Source organism: Tympanuchus pallidicinctus, unplaced genomic scaffold, assembly GCF_026119805.1.
Source record: "Tympanuchus pallidicinctus isolate F22 unplaced genomic scaffold, pur_lepc_1.0 scaffold26, whole genome shotgun sequence".
Lineage (NCBI taxonomy): Eukaryota > Metazoa > Chordata > Aves > Galliformes > Phasianidae > Tympanuchus > Tympanuchus pallidicinctus.
The window spans coordinates 2,416,440-2,443,153 of NW_026294743.1; the positions used below are offsets into that span (position 1 = coordinate 2,416,440).

Sequence of the window (26,714 nt, forward strand, 5' to 3'; positions counted from 1 at the left end):
GTGATGCTATGGGTGAGGTCCGACGAGAAAGACAAAGCGTGAAAACTGCCCCCTTCTTTTCCACATTTTCCGAGTTTGCCCATTAGTTCCCAGGGGCCTGCGATCGAGGAAGCCAAATGCGTGTGACATCGTACCTCGCTTTTCACTCACTGATCGAACAGCACCCTTTCTATAACTTAAGAGAAACATCGCTCTTACGACAAAGAAACTTACGACATTGTTTTGCAGATATTTTTCTAAAGATTCTTGTTTACATTGACGTACTTATATGCGTCTCGTTGTCTTTTTGACCGCGGTTCACTCTGTTCTCTCTCTGTATTTTTTAGGACCCTTGAAACCCGAAATTACCGTTACTTACATTGCTGTTTCAGCTATATTCTTTAACAGCGGACTCTCATTAAAAACAGAGGTATTGTAATTTCTCATTGCTTCATCTTTGTTTCGCTTTCAAAGTTCCGTGTTGCTTTTGCTCATGTTTGAACGTAATTGAAACGCTTAATTACTTTCTGTGCTGTTTTTGTCAATGCTGTGTGAAGGGCCAACCAGAGGAGATCAAAATTAGACCTTTCTAAAACGATTCCTGGATTTTGGAAGAGTCTTCACACGGTAGTGAGCATGAGTGAACTCCATCCATCCGTAGAGGCTTGGCTTAATTTTGCAGAGCTTTGACTAAATCGAAGCGCTGAGAGATTTTGAGTGCAGAAGACCGGACCTGCATCCCGCGCACGTGTCAACTCATATCGGGGCGAGACCCGGAGGCACACCGACATCAGGCTTTTCGGTCTCACTCTGCATCTGTTTTCTCATCGCTCAGTTTAGATACGACCCAGAGAACGATGTGAATGCCGGAGTAGATTTATAGGGATCGGGGTAGAGAGGGCCTTTGCGAAGTCTCCGTGCCTCTAGATGTGAAGAAGAGGTATGAGCTCTCTGCCTTTCTTGTCCACCTCATCTGTCAGCGCGTTCTCAGAGTCGGACCGGAGGTGGCTAGTTACTACGGGATTGACGCAAGCGAGGATACAGGGGCTGTAGGCTACCCCCGCCGTGTAACAACAGGGCGACGGCTGGTATCGATAGCAAGTGCTCCTCTGCAGATGCGAGGCTGGCGTACGGGTTCGAGGCCTCGGCAACGTTTTCCTTTGGGGTTTATCTCTGGACAGGGAACCTTGAAATGCCCGGGCTCTGCCGTGTATCACGAGCACTGAGACTCGTTTCAATATTTATGTTGCTCATTTTTCAAAAGGAAGATGGAGGGGAAAACCTCTTAGTGACGTGTAAAGGGGGGAAGGAGGAGGGAAACGACGGCTGCGCGCCAAGAAGAGGAGTAAGCAGGGCTGAACGGCAGCGGCACGTTTCTGTTAGTGCGGTTTCCCGGTTCCTTTCACTGCTTTGGCTGTGCTGATGTAATTGGTGATGCCGTTCAGATGTTGCGTGATATCAGTGAGTCCGGAAACGTGGCTGTACCGTCTGCTGTTGCGTTGTTTTCTGGGCAACGTGGGGTTTGGTCGAACGGCATACGTAAAGCAGGAAAAATACGTATCTGTCCCTATTTCATGCTTACAATGAAAAGATTTTGCGTTCGGCCTGGATACAGCAGAAGTGAAGCAAATAACTTTAGTCCATTCTGTAGCGGCTGTTTAGAGCCTTTTAGTCTTACGTGGAAGCAGACAGAGCCACGTGATCTATTTGCCCGGAACAGTAATTCATCCTAATGTAAACATACTGCAGAGAGGTACTTTCTGTCGCAGACAAGACCGAAAGGTACAGAAGCTCAGTGAATTGTTTTGCTTCCGGGCTTAGGAATCCTTGCATGCAGAAGAAAAAAAGAAACAAGCAAACGTGAAACTTATTTCTGTTTCAGTAACTTGAATGCTTGGATTCTTTCTCTCTGTGAAGCAGCTATTTGGGAAGTTGTATTTGCGAATAGGAGCGGGATCGATAGCATAGGCAGCCTCGGTTCGATTCAGCGTGCTGCTATACTTCACAAAGTTTCTCCAGGTACGTGATGTGAACTGGCGGGTCCCTTGGCGACGTATCACGACCCACTCTGCACTTGCGTTACTTTCTTCAGTCCGTGGTTGTCGGACTAATACGTCGATGGCAGCGAAGCTGGTGCTTACGTCCAGGTAGCGCATCCCCAATCAGTTGTTTTAGAGCCATCAGTTAGGGGTGGTCCTCAACCAGCGTCCCGCTGCGTTCCAGTCTCAATACTGTCTCGCACCGCATTCCTGACCCTAAGCCTGCTTGAGTTTCTGTCACGGAGGTAGAAGAAAAAGAGGAAGAAAACCGGTTTGCTCGCTTTACCTTTTGCTACTGAGGCCAAATCATTGCATTTCTAAAATACTTTGGGGCATGTGTTAAGCTTTAATGGCGTGTCCGAAAGTTAGTACTAGTCTGTTAATGTGCCTTTGCGTTGGGCAAAGAAGCTGGTTTTGTTTCCGTCCCGTTTAACCGTTCGCCTTGTACTCTGGCTGTTTCTCCTCAGATAGTACGTCAGTGAGAACGAAACAGCATTCCGTGTGCATTCTGAAATGATGTAGAGCTGTGCGTGTTTTAACTGAGGCCTCCTGATAAATCTAAAGGAATTAGTACTAACCGACACTCTTCTAAGGTTGCATTTCTGGTTTTATCTGCTGTTAAGGTTAAAGTAGCAATTATAATGTAATTGTTAGCTCGGATTCAGAAAGCAGTTTAGAAAGTAATTGCCAGCGGCAGAGAGAGCCTGTTTGTGCATGGCCTCGTTACTTTTTCAAATGCGGAGGTGTTCTGTCAGGTGTACGGATGTACTTTCCGTCCACCAGTGACAAAAACACCTTCCTCTAACGCCGTTTCACTTTTCAGCGACTGGATAGTTAGTGCTTGAGAGTGCCTCCCGTGGGGCCCCACACGTTACATCGCATACTCGAGTTATCCGTTACAACGAGGAGCTTGAAAGGCCACTGGAAACAGCATTCGCTTTGATCGCTCGCCCGGAAGAGTTCGCCCAGAGCGCTTTAGCGTGACTAGGTGGCAACGGGCACCGACCGGAGGAAAGCCTGGGGAAGCTCTCTGAAGGTCGCAACTAGTGGGAAAGGAACTTCTTCCTGTCGTTCAAGAACGGAGCCATCACTGACAGCTCCTCGTGCCACGGCGGAGATTTCTGCTTTTCTGAGAGACGACGAGTGCAGCGACGGAGGTATTTGGGACAAGCCCTTATAGATTAAGAGGAGGAAGGGTGCTTGTTCTATGGCGCTGCGATCCGAGGATCAAATGAGACTACTAGAGACGTTTTGATCGCATTTGGATTCCCAAGCGCCTGTTCTGCCAGCACAGCATTTCTTCAGGTAGTAGGCTGGCTGCATTGCAGTTGCCTTTCTCGTTTTGTCTTAGCCTTTGCTTTGGAAAGCCTCGCACGATTTTCTGCAGATCTGGTGTTCTTAAGGCATTTTTCAGTTGTAAGAGTAGTAAGAAGGGAAAGGCAGCAGCACTTGTGCAGCGGTGAAAGAGCGGAGTATTTTGCATGATGCCTCGGGTTCCGGCGTTGCAGTTCTGCGCCTGTGACGTGACTGTGCTGCGTTTACCAGCAGAGATTCATGCGCTAGGAAGTTGGGGGCTGGCAGCGTCGTGGCAGGAAAGGGGGAGAAATAAGCACCTTTGCTGAAATAAGACACCGGATTTTATTTTTCTCCACGGTATTATTTACACTTGAAGATGCACTTTAGTGTTGACATTTCTAGGTATCTTTTCATCTCGCGTAAGGGAGAAAAGTAGATGTTTGATTTTTGCTTTCTTGTTGAGAAAAGATGAACTGGAGCTACAGTGAAGCCGTCTGTAGTACAGTAAGCGCTGCGATGGCTGAGGGAAGAAGGCCCAGTGTCTTCTCTCGGAGCGATACTGCCCGAGAGCTTTATTAATTATAGAAAAGCAGTAGTTGTGTCACTCACTGAACCAAGCGCCAAATGCAGTCATTTGTCAGTGCTAAAACTGCATCAAGACGTGCATTTTGAGTCGGTACCGGATATAACTTCGGGGTCTGAACAGACGTGCAGTTTGTAGCAGGAGGTTGTTTTCTCTCACATCCAAATTTGGAAGAGTAGTGGATTTATTTTAAAAAGGTAGAAGGAAACGGTGAGAAGGATGCGGCGTGAAGTGCCGATACTTCCAGATGTGTAATGACATCAGTACGCAGGTTTCGGATCCCAAAGCTTGTTTGCCTGTTACCAAAATTCATCTGTCCGGAAGCTGAGAGGTGGCACGTGCATATCAGTTGCTGTATTACCCTGCAACCTTTTGTTTATTTATCAGTGCATCTCGACTATCAGACCGCAAGGTAGACGGAGAATCCTAGAAAATAAGGTTTTGAATAGAAACGCTTTCGGTTCTTTAGAGTTGCATCGCTTAATGAAAGGTACGAGGTAGCTTAAGGCAGAAGAAAAGCAATTTTTCTTCTAGTACTACGAGAGTTGAAACGGGGAAGATTTTTCCCTAGGAAAACTATATAGAAGGCTCCCGGGCTGTCCCAGAAGACAGTAACAGAGACGTCACCGACAGAAGAGCCTATCGTGCAAGGGTCCTTGATCTTCTCTCCGGAGCGCTCTTCGTGCTAAGAACGACGCCGCGTAACGGCCCAAATGTATTTATTTTGTCTGTCTTGTCATGCCTTTTGCAGCTTTTCTTTTTGTCTTCGCTGTTGTCAACGTTTTACGGTCTTGGTATTCTCTTTGCTTTTCTTCCTCAGCCTAATTCCGCTTGCGCGTTTCCTACCTACGATCTACCAGATCATCCGAATATGCCACGGAACAATCATTTGCCGTTTACGTTTGTTTGCTTTTCCTTTGAAAGCCTTCCCCCACGTACGAATGATGAATCCTTTTAATGTCACGATCCCTTTCTCCGGGGCTCTCTTTAGGCCAGGGAAGCTCGAAATCACTCAGCGCTGCAAGGTCCCCTTTCCTCTCGAGGTCTGCAGTCAATGACGCAAACAGGCCATCGGTGTAGTTAACGTGGGTTTTTGAAGCCCGGCGCTAAGGGCCTGCTGTAAAAGCTGCGGTTACGAGCTACGCTGTTACCGAAGTGCTGGACGGTTCTTCCGGAGAAACGCCCAGCAGCAGACAGAGCTTTTATGTTGTCTGGGTGCAGTTTGTTGTTAAAGTGGCGATGGGATGATCCCTAAAGGAGCCTTTTTGACATGCGCTGCCTTTGTGTTCTAAAGATCTCGCTAGTTTTAAAAGCATGAATGTGGTTTTACTTCGGCTGTTGTGACTGCAACTTGCTCTCTTCTTTTTCTTTTGCAGGAGCTGACAAGTGCTTTGATGCACGTGAAACTCCACCTTTTTGTCCAGATTTTTACACTTGTGTTCTTCCCAACAGCAATATGGCTCTTTCTTCAGCTATTATCAATCACACCTATAAATGAATGGCTTTTAAAAGGGTATGTTTAAGCATAATAGAGCGAAATATATTCTTAGCTCTCTTCTTCAAAGGCTGCTTATCCTGCAGGGAGCGTTTGAAGAAATTCTGTGAGCCGATCACGCCGTTCGTTCTGTGCTTCAGCGCTTTCCTCTTGAAAACGGAGCGTGCAGAAGACTGCCCTTTCAGGAACCAGGACTCATTTTTAGAATTTGTGCGTAGGGACCTTGCACCGAGTTAGGTCGTCACAAAACACGTTTGAAGCGCTGTACCGGGTCTCAAGAAAGACCAGGAGAGAAAGAGAGGAAAAAAAGCTGATGAAAAATAGGTGTTCTGTGGTGTTTCTACATAGTCTGCGTCGAGCAGCTCTCGTACCCGGGCCGATTTTGGGCTCGTTAACAGCCTACAGCCTCGTAACAGGGGAAGACAGATGGAATCCAGTAGCTGTAGGAGACGCTACTTTGGCGTGTAAACCACGTGCGCTGAGGAGGCCAAATCTGAGAGCAATTGTTTTTCGAGTTAGTACCAGCCTGCTTAACAGCATTACTGCATTAGGGTTATAACAAGGTAGCGCATTAAAGATCCTTTTCTTTCGGTAACTAAAGATTATTGTTTAAAGAACAATCGTGGATCTTGCTCAGGTAGAATGAAGGCAGGAATTTGCAGAGCACCGGCTTCAATTGCCGAAGTGTGAGCTACCAGAAGTTCTCGTGCTTTTTCTTCTGCGCGCTCCTTCTTATTCTGTCTGTCCTGTATCTCTTTCCTCACTTTTGTTTCTAATGTTTTAGGGATGCGTTCTTTCACGTGCGCGACTATGTCCGTACGGGGATAGACGGGCGCTTGTGAAATTCCATGTAGCATTATCTTGGTCCTAACAGTGCACAGCTGCAGTTTTTACTCCCTACAAATATTGCAGAGTCCAAACAAAGACAGGCATTTTGGCAAAGGTACGTCCTCACCGCATACGCGTATCGCATTCCGTAGCGGGTAGCGGCCGATCGTCTCCCAGAGGCCTGGAAAATCAGACGTACGCTCCTTAAGGCGTTCAGCTCCCTTTTGGCAGGCCGGCGCAGTCAAGGCCGCAGCTACTTTGTTCCCTGTCCGAATTCAGCGCGTACGGTAGATTCTTTCATCCTTCCCGGCAGTCTGTTTGCAGTGCTTGTTGAGAGGCCACTTTGGAGTTAACAGCTTTTCTTCTCTGTTTCTACTGTTCTTTTTCCTTTTCTCTACACGTGGGGTGATATTAGAAGGTCAGTTCTGCGGTTACCTTTAAAAATATTCAAAAGAATAGGAACCGACATCGCTGCGCACATCTTTGCCGTTCACTTTGTAAACAGTCTGGATTTTGCATCGACAGGATCTCTTTGGAAAAAAATGCGATGCAGCTTATTAACGGTCGCGCAGGTTCACCTCTCGTCGTCGTTCTTAGCGTATAGCACTTAAGGCAGGAGACGCAAGAATCTCATACGGGATTCAATTTGGTAGGCGCACATCTGAAATAGGGGAACTTGGAGTTCACCACTCAGTTGTCTGCCCAGCGTGGAGAGCTGGGCAGGAAAAAACCAGATGAAGTTTAACAGAAGCAAGCGTAGAGTCTTGCATCCGGGGAGGAATAATTCCAGGCACCAGTACAGGCTGGGGGATGACCTGCCGGAGGGGAGCCCTGCGGCAAGGGACCTGGGCGTCCTGGCGGACGACAGGTCGGCCACGAGCCAGCAGTGCGCCCTCGTGGCCGAAAAGGCCAATGGCTTACTGGGGTGCATTATAAGGAGCGTGTCCAGCAGGTCGAAGGAGGTGATCTTCCCCCTCTACTCTGCCCTGGTAAGACCTCATCTGGAGCACTGCGTCCAGTTCTGGGCACCCCAGTACAAAAAAGACAAGGATCTCTCGGTAAGAGTCCAGCGGAGGGCCACGAAGATGGTGAAGGGCCTGGAGCATCTCTGCTACGAGGAAAGGCTGAGCAAACCGGGTCTGTTCAGCCTTGAGAAAAGGAGACCGAGAGGAGACCTGATCCAGGTCTATAAATATCTAAGGTGCGGGGGGCAGAATGGCGAAGCCAGACTGTTTTCAGCGGTGAGTGGAGACAGGACAAGGAGAAACGGCAGGAAACTGCAGCATAGGAAGTGCCGCACAAACGCGCGCAAGAACTTCTTTGCAGCGAGGTGACGGAGCACTGGAACAGGCTGCCCGGGGAGGTGGTGGAGTCTCCTTCTCTGGAGATGTTCAAGACCTGTCTGGATGCCTACCCGTGAGTCCTGCTGCAGGGAACCTGCTTTGGCAGGGGGGTTGGACTCGATGATCTCCGGAGGTCCCTTCCAACCCCTACAATTCTGTGATTCTGTGATTCGGTGACTCTGCGATTCTGTAAAAGTTATTTTTTATGACCCTTTAACAAGGGCTTACGCCCCTGATGTTAGAGCTTGCAACATTTCCTCACGGAGTGGCCATTAGCAGCGTTTATGTGTTGCTGGCATTGCATTTAGTTGTTGTAAAGCAAGGAAAAAAAACAGTCAGGCTATTTGCACATTTATTTTATGCGTGCAATTAAAAACATTGCCATTTACTGGGCTGCTGGACCAAATTTTTTTTTTTTTTTTTTTTTTTTTTTTTTTTTTTTTTTTAAAACACATTTGGAATCATAGCTTGCTGATGCTGGTTTTTTGGTGTTTTTTTTTTGTTTTGTTTTTTTTTTTTTTAATAAATGTCTTAATGCATTTTTTCTAGCGTGAGAGCATTTACAGCTGTTTGCGCTATTCAAACTTTCTCCTCTTTCAGTGTGGAAAATTCCCATCAGCTGACTCGAATACACTTGCACCCCTTTCATATCTCTCTGAGTAACTTTGAACTTTATCTGTCCTTATTAGCGCAGGTGAAAAGTTCAAGGAGCCGACTGCCAAATGACCACATAGAAGAGAGATTTTGTTATCGCAGGCAGTATAAGGGGTGGCTGCAGGAATCGCCATTTGCCTAGTTATACTCGGAGAGACACATTAAACTTCGCAGACCATTTTTTTTTCCCGTGTTTCTCTCCCGTGCAGTGGGAAGTTACCCCGCCTAAGCATTGACCACTCCCTGTTTCTTTAGGCTTCACGCAAAGCTCAACGTGCCAAGTATTACCGAGGCGATGCTAGGTGCTTCATGGCATCGGATGCACGTAACGGTTACACCGTTGCCTTTCTTTTCCACAGTGTCTAACTGAGCAACCGAACCCTTTCGTGGTCATTTACTTCTTTCTTCTATGTAAGCTGTTCGTGTATTCACAGCATATGCATTGCCCCGTCAGTCGTTCTTTGTTTCTCCCTGGATTTAACACTTGTGTTTGCCATTGTTTTTGGACTCTTAGTTTTTTAAACATGAGCTAGCGCGCACGTACAGAGCAGTCATGTGGGTGAAAGTAGGAATACGGGAAGTCTAAATGTCTTTATTTGCTTATTTCTTCTTTTTGTAGTAGCTGATGGAAAACAAGGTGCCAGGAACCTAGAAAGGCACAGTTCTTCGCACCTCTCTTAGCAGTCAGCGTTTGCATTGGCGAGCTGTGTTTCTAAAGAAATGCAGCATTGTCATCATTTCTTTCATTTTTTTTTTTATTATTATTTTTTTATTTTTCCAACGCCCACGTGTCAGGATGCTATCGAGCTATGTCCATCAGGACTCACAATGTAATAATTGTCTTTGAGTCAGGCGCGTAGCTATCTTGGTTAATGCTAGATACTGTGTTGCAGATGGGGAAACAGAGTCACAGACAACTTAAAGTTTTTGGTAAACAGCTACTATTCAATGTGACTATTCAACAGTGACTATTCAATGCGGTGTTCGCAGAACCACGGAGCGTCAGGGTCTCGAAGAAACAGCGCGGACATTCCGGTGGCTCGTACAGGGCAGTAACCGCAATGCAAACCGGCCGTCTATGTATTACTCGAAGTTTGCATAGTATTTTAGCAGCGGCGATGCTATAGTGCAGGGGAAAACCTTGCAATGAAAGCAGCGTAGCGACATCCTAGGCAGCAACAGGTGAGGACACGTTCAAGTGCAGCAGCCGCAGAAATAAAGGGAACAGTCAACTTAGCTGCATAACTCCTCACATACACAGGGGCCTGCAGTGAGATACCCTCGGTTCTGCCGCCTGCCCTCACGCGAGGTCTGGGAGGGGGCGGATCCAGGTTTCACCCCTTCCACTCAGTCAGGTACGTCGCACGCACCTGAGCTCCCCCGTGTCTGCCCTGCCTTCACACCAGACGCTCCGTCACCGGTTCAGGCCGTGACTTGCATTTTTGCTGCACCGCACCCCTTCGCGGCACGAAGCAGCGATTGAGTGCAGTACCGGTAAGCCCTTTGCATTTCAGCAATCCACGAGTTCGGCAGCCGCGTATAGGCCCGTCGTCACACGTAACGTGCTGCGGGCAGGGCGCCACTCCTTAGGGAACAAGTCTGCTGGTGCGTATTGGACTTCCCCTGTGAATCATACAGTAAGTCACAAAAAAAAAAAAAACAAACAAAAAAAAACCAGGATCCGAGGCTTCCAAATCCTCCAGTTGAATTTCAATCTGCTCGACTTTCTTCTTATTCTCGATTGAACCGAGATCTGTGGATTCCCTGGATCTAACTCTTGTTTCCCTTCTAATGATATCTTCTTCATTATCTTAATTTTGGAGAGAAAGTGCCATTTGAGGATAAGGCAGTTTCCCCCATCAGAGACATAGTTTCATTTTCCAGTTGTCTGTTATGAGCCATGGCAAATCTGATTTACATCTTTTTGGAAGCAGTAGTACACATTAAAAGTTGGTGGTGGCTGCTACGCTACAGCAGGCGTTGTTGTTACTCTTTTCTCAGCTGTCAAAAATGTTCGATTTCAATTATGCAAGTAGTCAGCCTTTGTCGAGGGGCTTCTAATAACGGAATCATTGTTTCTTCCAGGTTCCTCTTTTTCAATCTTTTTGCGTAGCTCATAACCACGAGGAGCCCCGTAATCATCGAACACACCAGCTTTCTAAGAAAATCCTTCTTAAACAAGTGTATTGCTGCCCCACCCACCTAGCTTACCTAACATTATGCCGTCAATACACCGTACGCTTTTCAAAGCACAGCAATAACGGGAGCGTAGCAAACTCCTAGGCCGGAGCACAAAAGAACTCATTCAAACACAATAACCATAGATATAGAAAGAGGAAATCCACTTACCTCGCAAAGATCTCAGGCACGTAGAGGTCTTGAGAGAAATGCTCTCGCCTCCCCTGCTGCCCCTTTTTATGCGATGTGGGAAGGGGTGGGTTCTGGCTCCGCCCCTTCCGATCACTTAAATACATCGCATGCAGCTGAGCTCCTGTAGGTCAGCCTTGCCTTTCCAGCAGGTACTCAGTCTCTGTTTGCGACTTTGTGTTTCTGCTTGTCTTGTAAGGAATATAATATATTTTTTTTTCTTGTTTTCAGGTTGCAGACAGTAGGCTGTATGCCACCTCCTGTGTCATCCGCAGTCATTTTAACCAAAGCTGTCGGTGGAAATGAGGTGAGCGTTTTCTGTTTTCATTTCTGAAATGTTTTCTTTCTCCAAATAAGAAAACACCGGCGAAGCACAGAAGTTCAAGGAAGTGTTTTTTTCCAATGAAATTGCGGGGCAGAAAGCCGAACGTAAAACCTCTGAAAATGAAGCTCGGGTATCGTTTCACGTTTGTGTCACACAAGCGATTCGTTGTGAAAAACTCAGCTAGCTGAGATGACCGAAAGGGTTTCGTTAGCTTTTACAACCGATTGGAGTCTTCGTGCTTGTTACCGCACTCTATTTCCTACTCGTCTAATAATTCAGTGCTATGTATCGGTTCTTTCACGGACTGTGAATTTAGTGGGTAAGAGCTACCCTCGTGGGGGTTGTCTGAACGGTGGTTCCGATTCAGGGGTCCTATCGCAAAAGTTTCTCGAGGCACAAATGTAGCATGATGAGAGACACCTGAAGTTAATGAGGTCTTAACACGTTGTTAGAGAGCGTGATAATAAAGCTTGGGAACTGTGAGTTTTGGTCAGTGTTGTAGGACAGAGACGTCAGCGGGACGGAAACGCCGATATCGTGGTTGTCTGTGCAAAGCTTTGTCTTACTCTACAGCACGCCATTCTGAGGAGCACCAGGCGGTTAAGGTGTAGGAAACAACCACAGGTGTCTTAACGTGGTTCTTCCTTTTTAGCTCTGCGTCCTGATACCTGCAGAAGCCGGCCGAAAGGTAACGGGTGAGCAAGGGGGAGTACAGCACTCGGGTGGCTGATCGTAACACCGAGCGTTTCGAGGTGCTCTCCTAGGCAACGAGAGCTGATTTTCGATTCAGCTAGGGAGTTAGTTCCTCTGCACGAGGTCGGGTGAATCACATGTTGAAATTACGGCCATTGGTTGCACGGGTATCATTTTTTGAGTTCAGGCACTCGGGACCGATGGACGTCAGCTTTGAAAACACACGATAGGACTGAAATAGATCGAAGTTGTATTTTGTACTGACGAAGCGCTGCGTAATTCATCTGTTCTCTGAAGAGAGACTCAAGCATCTCTAATTCCGGGTACCCTGATGCATAGCGCTGTGCGCGTGCTACCTGATATCCCGTGCGGTAAGAAATCCTGATGTAGATGTTATCGAGCGGATCAGTTAGCGTACGGAAATGTTATTGGACAACAGGGAAATAGTAATGTTTGAGCCAAAGAGAAGTAAGTGTTGCTTAGTTATGATTCTAGATGGATTGTGCCGTAGGCGGTACCGAAATGCTACTGAGCGACCGGCGTGGATGGAACGAGCTACGGAACGAGCTGCGGTGCAGCGTTAGCGGCGTCTTTTCTGTCCTTGCAACAAAGAGGAAGTGCTCTGGGGGGAAAAAGAAGGAGCGATGTGTCGGTAGGAGGCAATCTGAAAAAGCATCTGTGTGCGGGGGTGAGGGAAGTAACGTCTGGGTGATTAGCGTTTGCTGTGATGCCGTAGTATTCTTTTGGTGTGGGGTACACGTGCCTAATTTTCAGCAGCTGCAAACTGGACATTATGTCATAGAATCATAGAATCTCCAAGGTTGGAAAAGACCTAAAAGCTCACCCAGTCCAACCGTTCACCTATTCCCAATAACTCCCAATAAACTATGTCCCTCAACACAACATCCAGTCTCTTTCCTCGAACACCCCCAGGCTCGGTGACTCCTCCACCTCCCTGGGCATCCATTGCCGTGCCTGACCACCCTTTCAGACAAGTAATACTTGTTCAAGTCCAGCCTGAATCTCCCCTGCCGGAGCTCGAAACCATTCCCCCTGGTGCTATCACTAATGACACGAGAGAAGAGGGCGACCCCCAGCTCCCTACAACCTCCCTTCAGGAAGTTACAGAGAGCAATGAGAGCAATGAGGTCTCCCCTGAGCCTCCTCTTCTCCAGGCTGAACGTTCCCAGCTCCTTCAGCCTCTCCTCATTCGGCCTGCGTTCCGGACCCCTCTCCAGCTTTGTCGCCCTCCTTTGAACACGTTCCAGGGCCTCAATATCTTTTTTGCAGTGAGGGGCCCAAAACCGGACACAGTACTGGAGGTGCGGCCTCACCAGCGCTGACTACGGGGGAACGATCACCTCTCTGCTCCTGCTTGCTACACTGTTTCTGATGCAAGCCAGGAAGCCGTTGGCCTTCTTGGCCACCTGGGCACACTGCCGGCTCATGTTCAGCCGGGCATCGATCGATACTCCCAGGTCCATTTCCTGTACGCAGTCCTCCAGGCACAGCGGCCCAAGCCTGTAGCGTCGCCTGGGGTTGTTGCGGCCGAAGTGCAGGACCGGGCATTTGGCCTTGTTGAAACTCATCCCATTGGCTTCAGCCCAGCTGTCCGGTGATGTCATGTGACGTTTGGGTAGTATTTGTGTATGTGACTGCCGGAGTAAGCTCCAACCTGTAGTTCTGTGCTAAACTGGTGTTTCTTAAATTTAAAAAAAACCATACTTACTTGTTAAGTTTTTACAGGTAGTTGTGAACAAGAGAGTGAATCAGAAGCTGGGCCTCGGGAACCGGGAGTTCTCAGTCAGCCTCTAGGGATACAGGACATTAAACGGACTCCCATCTTGGCGTGTCTTTTCCTTCTCGGGTTATGAGATCGAGGTATGTGGAAGAGAAACAGCTTGGAAATGCGCTTCTTGTACGTGAAGTCTGAGGCCAGTTTTTTCTGAAGCGGAGGGGCTTTCCAGTGCTAGCCGATTTAGGAAATAGGGCGATCGTCCGTTTTCTTCTTTGTACTAAGCGAGGAGAGCCCGTTAACGTTCTTTGCCAGTTCTCGCCTTAGCCTTCGCTGCCGTCTTTCTTATGCTGATGTGAGCAGAATGGCGCTGGTTTTTTGTTTGTTTTTCAGATTCCAATTTGTTTGTAGAGATGAACCGGAATTTAAGTGTGGGAGTCAACTACAGAAAGAGGCGATCGGGCTGTCCGAATGATCGTTCACGACAACGTCTTTCAAACTGCTTTTGCTTCATCAGGCGTTCCCTTTACCTGCAGATTGACTTTCCTAACGGTGTGTAATGTTAAGCGAAGACAGAAGGTTAGCTCACAATCAGCGTAATGAAGAAGCATCTTTTGAGCTAGTTACTTTGTCAGCCGTCCCACCCTCGCAGAGTACCGACACGTTAACGGCTCAACAGACTTATTGAAATGCAGTGGGTGGGAGCGATGCCGGTTGACTGCTACAGCAGCACCGACGCTCGTAGGCTGTTTTTCGGTCGCAGCGACTGCTGTTTGTTCGTGTGGATGCTTGGAAATTCTGAGGAAAGTATCAAGCCCGGGACTGTCCAAGCGCCCGTGCCACGGTAGGAGTCGCACTCGGGGGGGCTGGTCTGCGTTTTACGGCTTCCTCTGTCACTCACTCTTTGGGAAAAACGGAGTCGAGGAGCACATCAGTGGGTTTAGCTGGGACAGATCGAGGCCGGTTATTTCTGCAGCTTTAGAAGTTCGGGACTGAAAAGCATTATGCAAGCTGCAGTGACTTTTGGGGGCAGGGTGATAGGGTATTTGTTTGAGTGCTTAAGAAGTATCTATGTGGTTTCTTTATAGTGAGATTGTACTGTAGGCAGACAATTAGATCGCTAATGTTTCAAGATCCGTTTATTTCATTTGACAGTACAAAATAAATTGCTGCAGTTTTACTGGCTAAAATAGGTCCAGCGAGCAGAGCTGTCTCTTAAGTTTATCACTCTATATTGTTACTGTTGCAGAAGGTACAGCTCCGAGATTGTCGTTGGCCGTGCTTGAATCAAGTGGCACGTTGTATCTCAGAATAGGGGCAGCGATGCGGGTTACTGGTATTTGTCTCTCCGATCCCTCCGACGCCTGATACACGGGAAAAGTCTTCCAGGTACGCGTCCTCTTGACTCGCTCTCTGATTTTTTCCACGTGATGGCTGCGTTGCTCAGGAATATAAGTGAAAAAATAGCAGTAGGAAAAAAAAATTTTATTGTCCGTGTCATTTGGATGGCGTTTAAAGACAATAGAGCAGCTACAACTGTCGGCAAGCGTGGACAAGCCCCGAGCAAAGTTTCCTGCAACAGACCGGGGGAGAATAGGAGCACGTCACTATTTCTGCTTACTTCTCGTTGTCCAAAACAGAAATTTAAGGGTTTAAAATTAAGCACACAGTAGTATTACTGGAAAGTAAGCCCTGGAAAAACACCATTCTTGGGAGCGGCTTTTTCCACCTCTTTAAGTGAAATACGTCACCGAAAGGCAAGCCTTTTGTGCAAAGTCACGGCAAAGACTGAGTTCTCTAAAAATAGCTTAAGCTCTTTGAACTGTGTCTTTGTGCACAGTAACCTTTTCAAAGCGAAGGAAGAAAATCAGTCGTTCAAGCTGCGGCAGTCGGAGTCACACACCGGCGCATCCTCGTAGATCCTTGTAGAGAGGTCGCCTGTGGAAGGTAACACAAAGCAGTCGTTTCGGAACGCTCAAGATATTCAAATCAGCCGTGGGTTGGGGTTTAGGTGTCTTTGAAGATCTGCGTTCTTGTTAAAATACATCAGTACTCCCTGTCACAGTATATCAAGTGTCATTCTCACACGGTGCTTCACCTAAAAGTATCCAGCACTATCTGTTTGTTTAACAAGTGTCCTCTTTCCCTCTCCTTTTTAAATTGACTCCGTTACTTGCCTTAAACTGTAACGTGAGCTTTAAAAATGGTTTTCCAAGGTCTAAATCGCCTACTCACAGCCCGAATACTTCTAGCTGAAAGCATAATTAAGTCTGCCGTCAGATATAAACGCACGTCTCCAATAAACTTACATAGGTGTCAGAGGACTGTTTAAGCTAAAGTATCTTTACTGCACATGTTCCATTATGCAGACCTAACTATACAAGCATAACCATTTTACGCACGTTGGAGCCGTTTCGCTATGCAATTAAGCCCGTCTCATTGTCATTCGTCTAATCTTCTATTTATCCTGAGAGTTTTCTTTGTGTCGTAACCGTGCTGCGAGCAGACGGTTTTCATTTGACCTTCTGTCGTCACTTCACATTCTTCCGTGAACAGGGAGGGCATTTAGTATCCATCAGCGCCTGGGAAAAGTCCGGATTATTACTTACAAAGCAGTCGTCATCGCTACGAGCTTCGGTAACACGCCTCCGGTAGAAATCTGTGTAGAAATCTGTGGAGTTCTTCCTCGTCTTCTCAGGTCCTCAGGAACCCCGAGCTGTTGTTTTTCCTCAGCCCTCATTTGTCAGCCGTAGCTCTGAAACAGATTTACATTTGAAAGCAGCAGTTTGTGAGAGCATTCATCCCTGCTCACAGTGTACCAGAAACGAGCTCAGGTTTACGGAGGGATTTTTGAAATCCCTGCGACGGAGCATTTCTTCTCTAATTCTTGGCTGGCATGTTTTTCAAGCTTCAGGTTCTCCCAAGGCATTGGCAGAGCAGCTGACTTTTCACAGTAACATAGCCAGCAAAGTAGTTTTATGACACAAGGCTTTAACTTGCGTCTGGTTACTAAAGCTTTTAGCTCAGGTTCTCTTCTCACAGCTCCTAAAGCATCTCGTGGTAAAATATCGTCTCCCGCTCACCTGAAAGCGTGCAGGACAGTTTTTCGCAGTCGCGAAATCTCGAGTCCTTGGAATGACAGCCGAGCACCCGGGCCCCGTCCGGCAACCTTTTTGAGCCATCCCAGCCTCATCTGTTCGGGATTATACTGGCACAGCCAACCACCCTAAGTCTGACTAGGTAAGTGTTTTCAGAGGCCTCGCCCTCACTCTGTCGCAGGGCACGGCCAGAATTAAGGTTTTTTTTAAATCTGTCTGTTCTGCAACAAGCTGCAAAGCAGGAAGGCGCTTGTGACATAAGGAAATCGGGACAGGAAAGGGGACTTGTTCTCACGCTTGCTAAAAAAAAAAAAAAAAAAACAAACCAAAAAAACCAAAAATCTTCCATATCACCCTGTGGGTTACTCGAGAGACAGACTTGTGAGAGAGTGCAAAAGCTTACCTTTTCGAGCACGGAGCGCGCGCCATGAAACGCATCGCCTAGAGAAAGCAAGCATAGGTGTTATGTGATTCAATCGGCAAAACTTGTATTGAAATACTTTGTGACTGAGGTCTGCTGCCCGCTCAAAGCACGCTTCTGTACCCTTAGCCGTTTGTTAGTCGTGGCTGTCGGATGAAATTTTAAGTCTGTTTCCTGTGAGGTATAAGAACGTCACTGGACTTTCCACAGAGCTTGAAGCAAAAGACTAAAAGAGCAGCAAAGACCAGGGGGGTAGGACTCTACGATCTGTGGGGGTCCCTTCCGAGCCGTGCAGTTGTGCGATCTTGCGGCATATGCCAAAGGTGACAGCCATCAGAAAGTAAGAGTGATTTCTTTGTGGCAGTGGCTTCTCACACAGATGTCTTTGCACAACGTCCGCGGGTGTAGCACAGGGGTCATTTTCCGACAGTTACCTTGAAGTCGCGTACAGCAGGTGACTGCGACCCGAGCTGCAGTGCAAGGCCCATTTCGGTTCTGCTGTCCTTCGCCGGCTGCCTTAGAAGACAAACCACAAAAGATCAACGTTAGCTTGTGTTTAGCAGTAGGTGAATAAGTGTTTTCATCCCATATATTAACAGTGCTGTTCATTTAGCTATACAGTGGAAGAAAAACCTGTTAGTGCTGTTTCTTCCCTAGGCAGTTTGTGTCAATCGCTCACGGCAGAAAATATTTACTGTGACTTTCATAGATGCACGCGGCTGCTTGCCTCGGGGGGGGGGGGGGGGGGGGGCGCTGGTCTTCCTCGCGAGCTTAGCCGGCAGTATCCCTGTGTCTGTCACTGAATAAAAAAAGGTCTTTGTGTTTCTAATTGAAAATCCGCAATGCTAATGCACTGCAGCTTCAGTTGTCAGAAAGGGCATTTTCTAAGTCTCTCTAAAAAGAGCATTAGAAATCCCGTCGAAGATTGCTAAGTATAAGGCTTTGAGAAATTCCTCTCATTTAGAGATCATCGGCAGCTCACTGCAGATCAGTATAATTCTAAGACATCTGTTGAGATAACATTGCTTCTCCCGTCTTCTATTTGTCACTTGCTCAGCCAAAAGTCAAAAAGCTTCCGGCTATTTTTCTGTCGCGCAAGTATTTTCATCTAGGATTAGTCTATGTCACGCAGTGACTCGCTCCAACCTACGGAGAAGAAAGTACTTCAGCTGCGTTCAAGCTCGCCCACTGAGCTTTTCAGGTATTTACCTTTTTCAGCTTCCTGGTCCGACGTACGACTTTATTGCTTTCTTGTATTCAATCACAGCAACAGAAAGTTAAGCAAGATGTTATCCAAATAGTTGTTGTCTTCGATATGTCTATGTATTTTTCCAATCAGGTAAATGTAACGTCCCTTTAGTGACAGCGAAGGTCTTGCTTCTCTCATAGCAACATATTCCTTTGGAGCGTATACAGTCCTATCCTTTTCCAGAATATTTAAAAATTCAGTAACCGAAATGGTAGGAGAACAACCTTATCTATGTAAGGATATCAGCAGGTAATATCTTCGTCTTGACTTACAAAAGCAGAGCAGACCAACTTACTGTTAATGGAACTCCACCCTGAAGACAGGATCCTCGGCAAGGTTTTTTCTCATCTTCTTTTCCAGAGGGTTTTTGTCATCTCGGGGCTTTTGTCTTAGAAGGACTCTTTGGCCGAAGAGCACGGAGAGCGACAGAGCAGCCGGCGTCCTGTCATTCGGAAGCATTTCTTCAGGCATAACCGGGTGGAACATCTTGGCTTTCTTAGGAATCTGAAGACAGCAAGCTGCCAGCTTTTCGCAAAGCTACTCGCCTCCTCGGCATTCTTTTTCCACAGCTCAGGCCCCCGGAGCCAGGCGCTTTCCTGTTCAGGTACTGGGAGAGCAACTGCTGCCGAAGCGCACGCTCCTGCTCTTGCACGGGGAGCCCTCGTGCAGAGTTGGGGCCTTTCTGGAAATGGTCGTGCACGCGCAAGAAGCCGATCTGCAAAGACAGCATTGTACTTATCAACCAAAGCAACCCGAAGCTAATAAAGTGTGCAAGTTTCCTTCTCACTCGTGTGAAGTCAGTCTTCTTGCTGTAACTCTTATCATCTACTCCGACAGTCAAAGTCCTAGTCCACTGCAGCTTGAGGGTGGATCCTTCGGCCCGACTCTTTTCTTGTTGCAGTCACCTAAACTGTTACGGGCTTTCCAGACCATCCAGCGTAGTACGCGTATGAAGTTCCGTCTTCGACTGCATTCCCTTAAGTCCTTCCAAAGGAAATCTTGACTCACCTCTCGGGGCAGAGTTAGTACCCACTAGCAGCTTGTAGTGCAAGACCCGGCTTGTAACAGGCAGTACCTATTTCCAAGCATATTGCAAAGCTTCCAAGTGCAACCTTGCCATCAGGCACTACTCACATCACACACCCTTCCAGCCTTGCCTCCTCAACCCCGGTCTGGGCAATAGGATCACCACCGAAAAGCCCCCACCACCGAGGAGAGGCCCAGCACCAATCCCCAGCACCGGGCTAACCCCACTACCCGAGTGCGTGAGCTCTCATCCCTCAGGCCCCCTCCGTACAGGAGGGGCCCCAAGGCGAGACGCTCACGAAGCCGAGACGCTCACGAAGCCGAACCCACCCACCCTCCAAAAAAAAAAAAAATATCTCTTTAGAGATAGTGCACATTTCGCGGTCTAGCATTCAAAAAATTAAAAAAAAAAACCCCCCCCCGCCCCCCTTGTTAATATAATATTATATAAGTCCGAACAATATTAAATAAGCTAAAAAAAAAAAAAAGAGAAACTCACCAAGTCGAAAACGTGCTTCTACAGCCACCATGGGAAACCACCAACAGCTGAACAAAGAAAAGCAACAAAGAAACTAGAGTGCTCCACATTCTGACAACCAAAACACCGACAGCTAAGTAAAAAAACACAAAGAGACAATAAAGTGCTAAAAGCTCTGCCGCACCCAAAACACCAACAGCTCAAAAGCTAAAGACAAGATTCTGCCGCACCCAAAACACCGACAGCAAAGGAAAAAAAAAACCAAAAAACTATAGAGCGCTCAACATTCCGACGCAACCAAAACACCGACAGCAAAGGAAAAAAAAACCAAAAAACTATAGAGCGCTCAACATTCCGACGCAACCAAAACACCGACAGCAAAGGAAAAAAAAACCAAAAAACTATAGAGCGCTCAACATTCCGACGCAACCAAAACACCGACAGCAAAGGAAAAAAAAAACCAAAAAACTATAGAGCGCTCAACATTCCGACGCAACCAAAACACCGACAGCAAAGGAAAAAAAAAACCAAAAAACTATAGAGCGCTCAACATTCCGACGCAACCAAAACACCGACAGCAAAGGAAAAAAAAAACCAAAAAACTATAGAGCGCTCAACATTCCGACGCAACCAAAACACCGACAGCAAAGGAAAAAAAAACCAAAAAACTACAGAGTGCTCAACATTCCGACGCAACCAAAACACCGACAGCAAAGGAAAAAAAACCCAAAAAACTATAGAGCGCTCAACATTCCGACGCAACCAAAACACCGACAGCAAAGGAAAAAAAAACCAAAAAACTATAGAGCGCTCAACATTCCGACGCAACCAAAACACCGACAGCAAAGGAAAAAAAAACCAAAAAACTATAGAGCGCTCAACATTCCGACGCAACCAAAACACCGACAGCAAAGGAAAAAAAAACCAAAAAACTATAGAGCGCTCAACATTCCGACGCAACCAAAACACCGCCGTTGTGCACCACTCACCAGAAAACGAAAAAGCCTGCACCTCGGCTCATCTGAGCTTCCCTCGGCTCGCAATGTATCCTTCGGCGCAGCTCCCCCAACAAGACAAAGAAGATGGCAGGATTCGAAGCCTTCCTCCGGGAGGTGGACTGCAAAAAAAGAAAAAAAAACATTAATACACCCTTGTAACCCCACACCAAGCACTTGCGCATCACTTACCTCTGCTTGAACTAACCCTATTCAGCCGCCACGCACCTTCAAGGCTGAAATGGAAGCAAAACGAGGCAGGATGGAGCCCGGCCTCCAGAAAAAGCCCAGGCACCCCCCCAAACCGCGGCGCTTCGATTCCCGGCACCCTGCTAGAGCCGTAAGCCCCATTCCGACAGAGAGACGCAAGAACACAGCTCACCTCTGTCTGAAGGACCGCCGACAACTGCGCAGCGGCAGGATCCTCGGCCTGGACACGCAGGAAGAAGAGCTCCTGCAGAGAGACAAAAAAGCACAGAAAAGCGGTCAGATCCCCGGCCCGCCGGCACTCGCCTCTTCTCCCGTTACCGACTCGCAGCACCGCTCAGGCTCGTCCTCGCAGGAAAAACGCACCGCTGAGGCCATTACCCTGCACCAGAACTGCCGCACCTGTGAATACACAGATATTACACTAAGGTCTGAACTTTTTGCCTAAGCAGGTTATTACAACAGCACAAAATGCATACAGGACTTACCCTCGACCCAGGCTCACCGTCAAACTCCAAGAGAAGCAATCCCAGGGAAGAGATTCATCCCCACCAGGATTCAGCTCTTAAATGGAGTCCGGGAGACACGGAGCCGAGCTCCGCCCTTTGCGGCAGCTTACGTGAATCGCCTTCACCTGTGCTCCCAGAGCTCACCCATTCCTCACCTCCTCAGGTGGTCAATCAGAGGCTCAGGCTGCGATTCAGCAGTTCACCTAGAAGGAAAAAAACAATAGAGAAGACGACAAAAAAAAAAAAAAAAAAAAACCTGCCGTCGCTTCCATTTTAAGCCCTTCAATCTGCTTCTCACCCACAGCAACAGGGGCAGTAGGGCACCCGGGGGAGCACAGGGCGTCGCCGCCTTCTACTCATCCCGGCAACCGCAGCGCCTGCAAAACAACCACGGGTGAGCCGATAGCCGCTCAGGGAGCTGAGCGCCAACCCCCCACCGCGAGGAAAAACAAAAAAGCCCTCGGGAGCCTAGCGAGCTCCAAAACGGCACCGCGACGTTCCCTAACGGCAAGGGGAGCCCGGCAGCAGCCCTGTACCGGCTCCGCAAAGAGCTGGGAGAGAATCCAGAAGCTACCTGCCACCGGTGCCCCTTCCTTGTACTCCCCACCTCCTCCATCTCACCAGTGCCAGAACTGCTCACCTGTTTAAGCTGAGCCTTGATCCTCAACACCTCATCGAAGCGGCTCTCGCTCACTCCACTGCAGGAGAAAAAAAAAAAAAAAAAAAACAAACTAACAACAAAAAAAGGAACTCTTGATCTCAGGCTTTGTTTATTAACCCCCGCAGCAGCAGTAGGTCACAGAGGGGCAGGACCAACAAATCCGCCCCGCTCGCTGCCGTGGCAGCGAGAGGGGCAGAAAGCACCCAAAGCCCTCTTCAGAACCGGAATGGGAGCTCAGCAGTCTCGTGCCGCGGGCAGGGAGCCCCTAGCGACCCCCCCGGGCGGTAGTCCTCACGCCACGGGATGGGCCCCAGGGAGCACAGCCTGCGTACTCCCGCGGTCGGTGCCAGAAACAATCCTCGCTGCAGGAGGCCCCGCTGTTGTCCTCAGTCTGAAACACAAGAGAAAACACCAAGTTAAACAAGTCAACCATATTTTGACCTTAAGGAAAAAAAAAAAAAAAAAAAAGCCTCGTGCTGTTTCTCACACCCAGCAGCACCAGACTAAGGACCACGGTCTCCACATACTTACTCGAGCGCCAGCAGCACCCCCAAACCAAAAAGCCTCGCAAAGAAGGTAGAGCGAGAACCAGACTAAAAAAAGCACCACGTGGGTGCAAAAAAGCCAGGCAGGTGCTGCCCCAAAGCAGGCGGCGAGAGCCTGGCAGTAGGCACCCTGGACTGGCTGTAAAAAAAGGGGAGCCCGGCAAACTCACACTAGCCCCAAAAAGAACAAAAAAGACCCGAGCCTAAAAGCAGGAGCCCTCAGCAGCAGCTCCAAAAAAAAAAAAAAAAAAAAACAGGGCAAAGGAGCCCTCAGCAGCAGCTCCAAAAAAAAAAAAAAAAAAAAAAGCAGGGCAAAGGAGCCCTCAGCAGCAGCTCCAAAAAAAAAAAAAAAAAAAAAAACAGGGCAAAGGAGCCCTCAGCAGCAGCTCCAAAAAAAAAAAAAAAAACAAAACAGGGCAAAGGAGCCCTCAGCAGCAGCTCCAAAAAAAAGAGCAGGGCGAAGGAGCCCTAGAGCACCTCCAAAAAAAAAGAGCAGGGCGAAGGAGCCCTAGAGCAGCTCCAAAAAAAAGAGCAGGGCGAAGGAGCCCTACAGCAGCTCCAAAAAAAAGAGCAGGGCGAAGGAGCCCTAGAGCAGCTCCAAAAAAAAAGAGCAGGGAGACCCCCCCAAAAAAAAAGAGCAGGCCAGGAGCAGCCTTCCAAAAAGGCAGCGTGCGAGCGAGGCAGCCTCCTGGTACAGGGAGCAGGAAGAACCCCCTGTAGCTCCCGGTGGCCTCCGACAGGGTTTAAGAGGCTTGGAGGGAGGGCCCTGCCCTGGGCTCCTAAGTGGGCGCAGCTGTGCCCGGCAGCCCTGCGGCAGGTGGAGGTGATGGGTTCCTGAGCGCGGCTGGGCCGCCTGATGGCCCTCCCGGAGCCCTGACAGCTACCCCAAACCTATGTGAGGCTTCGCATAGCCGGACCGTTCGGACTTTGCGCAGCTTGAACAGATCCTTATGAGATATAATGCCGGTGCGTGAGACGCTCAGAGTCGGACACGTTTTCTCAGGGGAATGGACGGCGTCTAATCCAGACGCCGCAGATCCCAAGCAGTTCAATTCTTTGCTTCCCATTCTGATTACGTTCCCACCTTTTTAAACGCGGGGGAAAAAAAAACCAACGCTGCTGTTTGTTGCTGTGTTACACAGACTCGAGGAAGGTTTCGTTGCTTTTGAGCTACGTTCATCTTTGTGACGGCGTCGAGGCAAATACTTTCGTTACTTCCCAACAGTAATTCTTTCCTTCCGAACAGATAGAACAAAGTAAAGATGAGCAACGATCAGTCGCCAAGGAATGAATCGGAACGCTCTTGCGCGCGCCGATAGGGTAGCCCGGTCCGAAGCAGCTGATAGTCCTCCTAAAAAGAGACGCTTTGAAGTAAACCAGGACAGAAAAGCAAGGCGAGCGAGGCTAAGGATAACCGCGATTCGGACTGCCGTCTCGTCACAGGGAAGAGGTACTCATGGGCCGGTTTCCTCAGCAGACTTTCACCGTATTTCTAGACAGCGCATGTGTGCACGCACGTTTTCCTGTGAGAGCGGTGAGCGATAGCGATCTCCTCGGAAGCTATGCTTCCACGTGTCCGGAACCGCGGAGCAAATGTTCCCGACAGCGACAACGTGGCTTGTGCCTGGAGTCCGCGGGCCTCCGTGCGTCTGCTCGCGACAGTGTCGGAATTCGTCCGTGTTGCGCCGCTTGCGCCGTATTCAAAACCGTGCCCCCCCTATACGCTCGTTGTCCTGGAGCTGCTGAAATTCCAGCGAGGCTTCGCCTGCGGCAATGTCATTCGGAACTGTCTGCGGTTCCCGTGCCATTTTACTGCCGGGTAAAATGACAGAGTTCAGTATTCCACTTTGCACATCCTTTCGGCTACGTAAGAAGAGGTGATCGTACAACGCTTTGTTTGTACCCTGATTTACAACCGTAAATGACATGTAGCAAAATCTATGGCCAGTGACATGTCAATGGCACCTGGAAATGTAAACTCGTGCTACGGGAAGAAGCTCTTATAACTGGAACGACACCCAGTCCGCTTGAAACAGGCGAGGCTGTCAGGGTTCATTTGGCTCAACCGCAGCACTTGGGTTCAAAAGTACTGTGCTCTTAGGACAACTTTTCATAGGTTCAGTACAGATGATTTCCCATAAATCCTCGGAGAAGGGGAAGCGCACGCCACATAGATAGGTCACCTGGCATTCCAGAAAAGTCAGCGTTACAGCTAGATCAGAACGGGATATCTCGGTCTGCGGATGTATTTTGCCATTCTGTTCTTGACACGGACGAGTCCGAGAGCTGAACTCTCCTGCCGTAAACAGGGCTCCGACATGTACTCGCGTATTCTTTCTTTAAGCGCAGAACCTTTCTTTCACATTGTCTTGGTCCGTCTACTTACGCTGAACGGTCTCCCAAATCTCCCCTGCCTCAACACTTTCTCCCGCTATGAGGCACCGTACCCCACAGAAGCCTTTCCTTACGTCTTTAGCCGACTGTCGACTGTCACATCCCTCCCCTTTCACGTCACCGGTCAGCTCCATCGTGCGGTTTGCCTTTTTCCCGACTAATACGCGACCGCACCGAGACCGGCAGCCGACTATTTCCCGGCTGCCCAGATCATTCGGTCGGAGTAGCAGTCAGCGGTTGCTTCCAGAGACTATTTTCCTGGGGCAAATTGCTTGTTACGGTACCTTATCGTACAGCATCGTACGTAGGAGTGTGTTAGTAGCTTGCGGTACTGTCGCAGACTGGACTGGATCGACCTATGTCCGTGACAGGGGCGACAGACCTCTGCCCTCCCCCCCCCCCCCAGTCCCCCAAACATGGGAAGGAAGGAAGGGAGGAAAAGAACAGCGGCAGCAATCTCAGGAAGACAACTTATTTTACTAGAATATCGGAATGCAAGATAACACGCACAATACATATACAATTCAAATGACGTTGAGATGAATACATCAGACGAGATGAGAGAGAGAGTTCCCGGGACCGAGCCAAACCTGAAAAGCTTGGAACGGCTAGGAAAGCACCCTCCGGCACCCAGACAAGACCCCCTCGGATCCCCTCCCCTCCATCCTCCCCCATCCTCAATCCCCCCCCCCCTCCCCTGGCCGGGGAGGGCGGCAAGAGAGCGCCGCCTCCACCCGGAAGGGCCGGAGCGCCAGATCCCGTTCCTTCTGTAACGTACAGGGATAGGTACCTGGAATCGGGGCATTAACGCTTTAATACCCCGTACGCTACGTGATGTTTTGCTGTGGAATACAGAAACCCAAAAACAAAACCACATAGAACCGTGACAGGTAATGACAGGAATGAGAGGGTGATTGGACTGCATGATCTTGCAGGTCGTTTCCAACCTCCCGATTCTGTGATGCTGCGATCCTATGTAGTAGATGGCTCCTTTAGCAACCTTTTCAGGGCGCAGTGCGTGGAGCTTACTTATTAATTATTGCGGTGGCTTGCTGTTAGGTTGTCTCTTTCGGCTGCTTTCAGAGCGGGAGGGAGCGAGCGAGACTTTTCACATTCCCTAATAATTTCTCTGCAAACTAATGCAGATCTGTCGTACAAGCGTATTTTGAGGCCGTCTCCCGCCTTTCAGACTTCAAGCTCCTGAATCGCACGGCGCAAGGTAACGAAAAATTAAATCTTGTCAGGTTCGTCGTGCCCGTGGAGCACATTGTAATATGCTGAGACTTCATTTTGAGCCGTCTCCCTTCTTAGAGGCTATTTGCGACTCGAATTTGGCGTTCCTGCCAATTAGCGTGCGCCGGCTGCTACCGGCCAAAGAACACCTGTGCTGCTACTAGGGTACCTACAAAGTCGGGCCTGATTCTTCTCTGTCATCCTCGTGTAAATCAGCTTGACGTCTGCTCAAATCAAAGCGAGGCGCTGCATAAGCCAGGGACAGAGTCTCAAACGAAAATTGGGTCCGTACGATTCCCGGACGGTGGATTCCGGCAAGCAAGATTGGGTCAAGCTAGTCTCATTAAGCATTGCTGTGCAGCTGCTCCTAAACAATGGGGGGATATCAGCAGGTACCCCTCGCGTTGCGAGAGTCTAACGGAGTGCTGCTGAGACCATTAAGGGCCCGGAGCGGCTCCTGCTCGAGGAACGCCTCAGAAACTCCGGTCTGCTCAGCCGGCGAAAAACAAATTTGAGAAAGGATCTGATCACTGTTCACAAAAACCTACAGGGAACTGAGAG

General features: G+C 48.6%; 1 protein-coding gene across 4 annotated transcripts in view; it reads left to right on the top strand.

Moving 5' to 3' along the window:
• Positions 1 to 26,714, top strand: part of SLC10A7 (solute carrier family 10 member 7) — a 153,647-nt gene that overhangs the window by 2,494 nt on the left and 124,439 nt on the right. For all 4 annotated transcript variants that reach the window (XM_052690133.1, XM_052690132.1, XM_052690131.1 and 1 more), the window contains exons 2-4: positions 327 to 409; positions 5,274 to 5,410; positions 10,816 to 10,891. In XM_052690133.1, the coding sequence (XP_052546093.1) occupies positions 327 to 409; positions 5,274 to 5,410; positions 10,816 to 10,891 (296 nt within the window). The remainder of the gene's footprint in view (positions 1 to 326; positions 410 to 5,273; positions 5,411 to 10,815; positions 10,892 to 26,714) is intronic.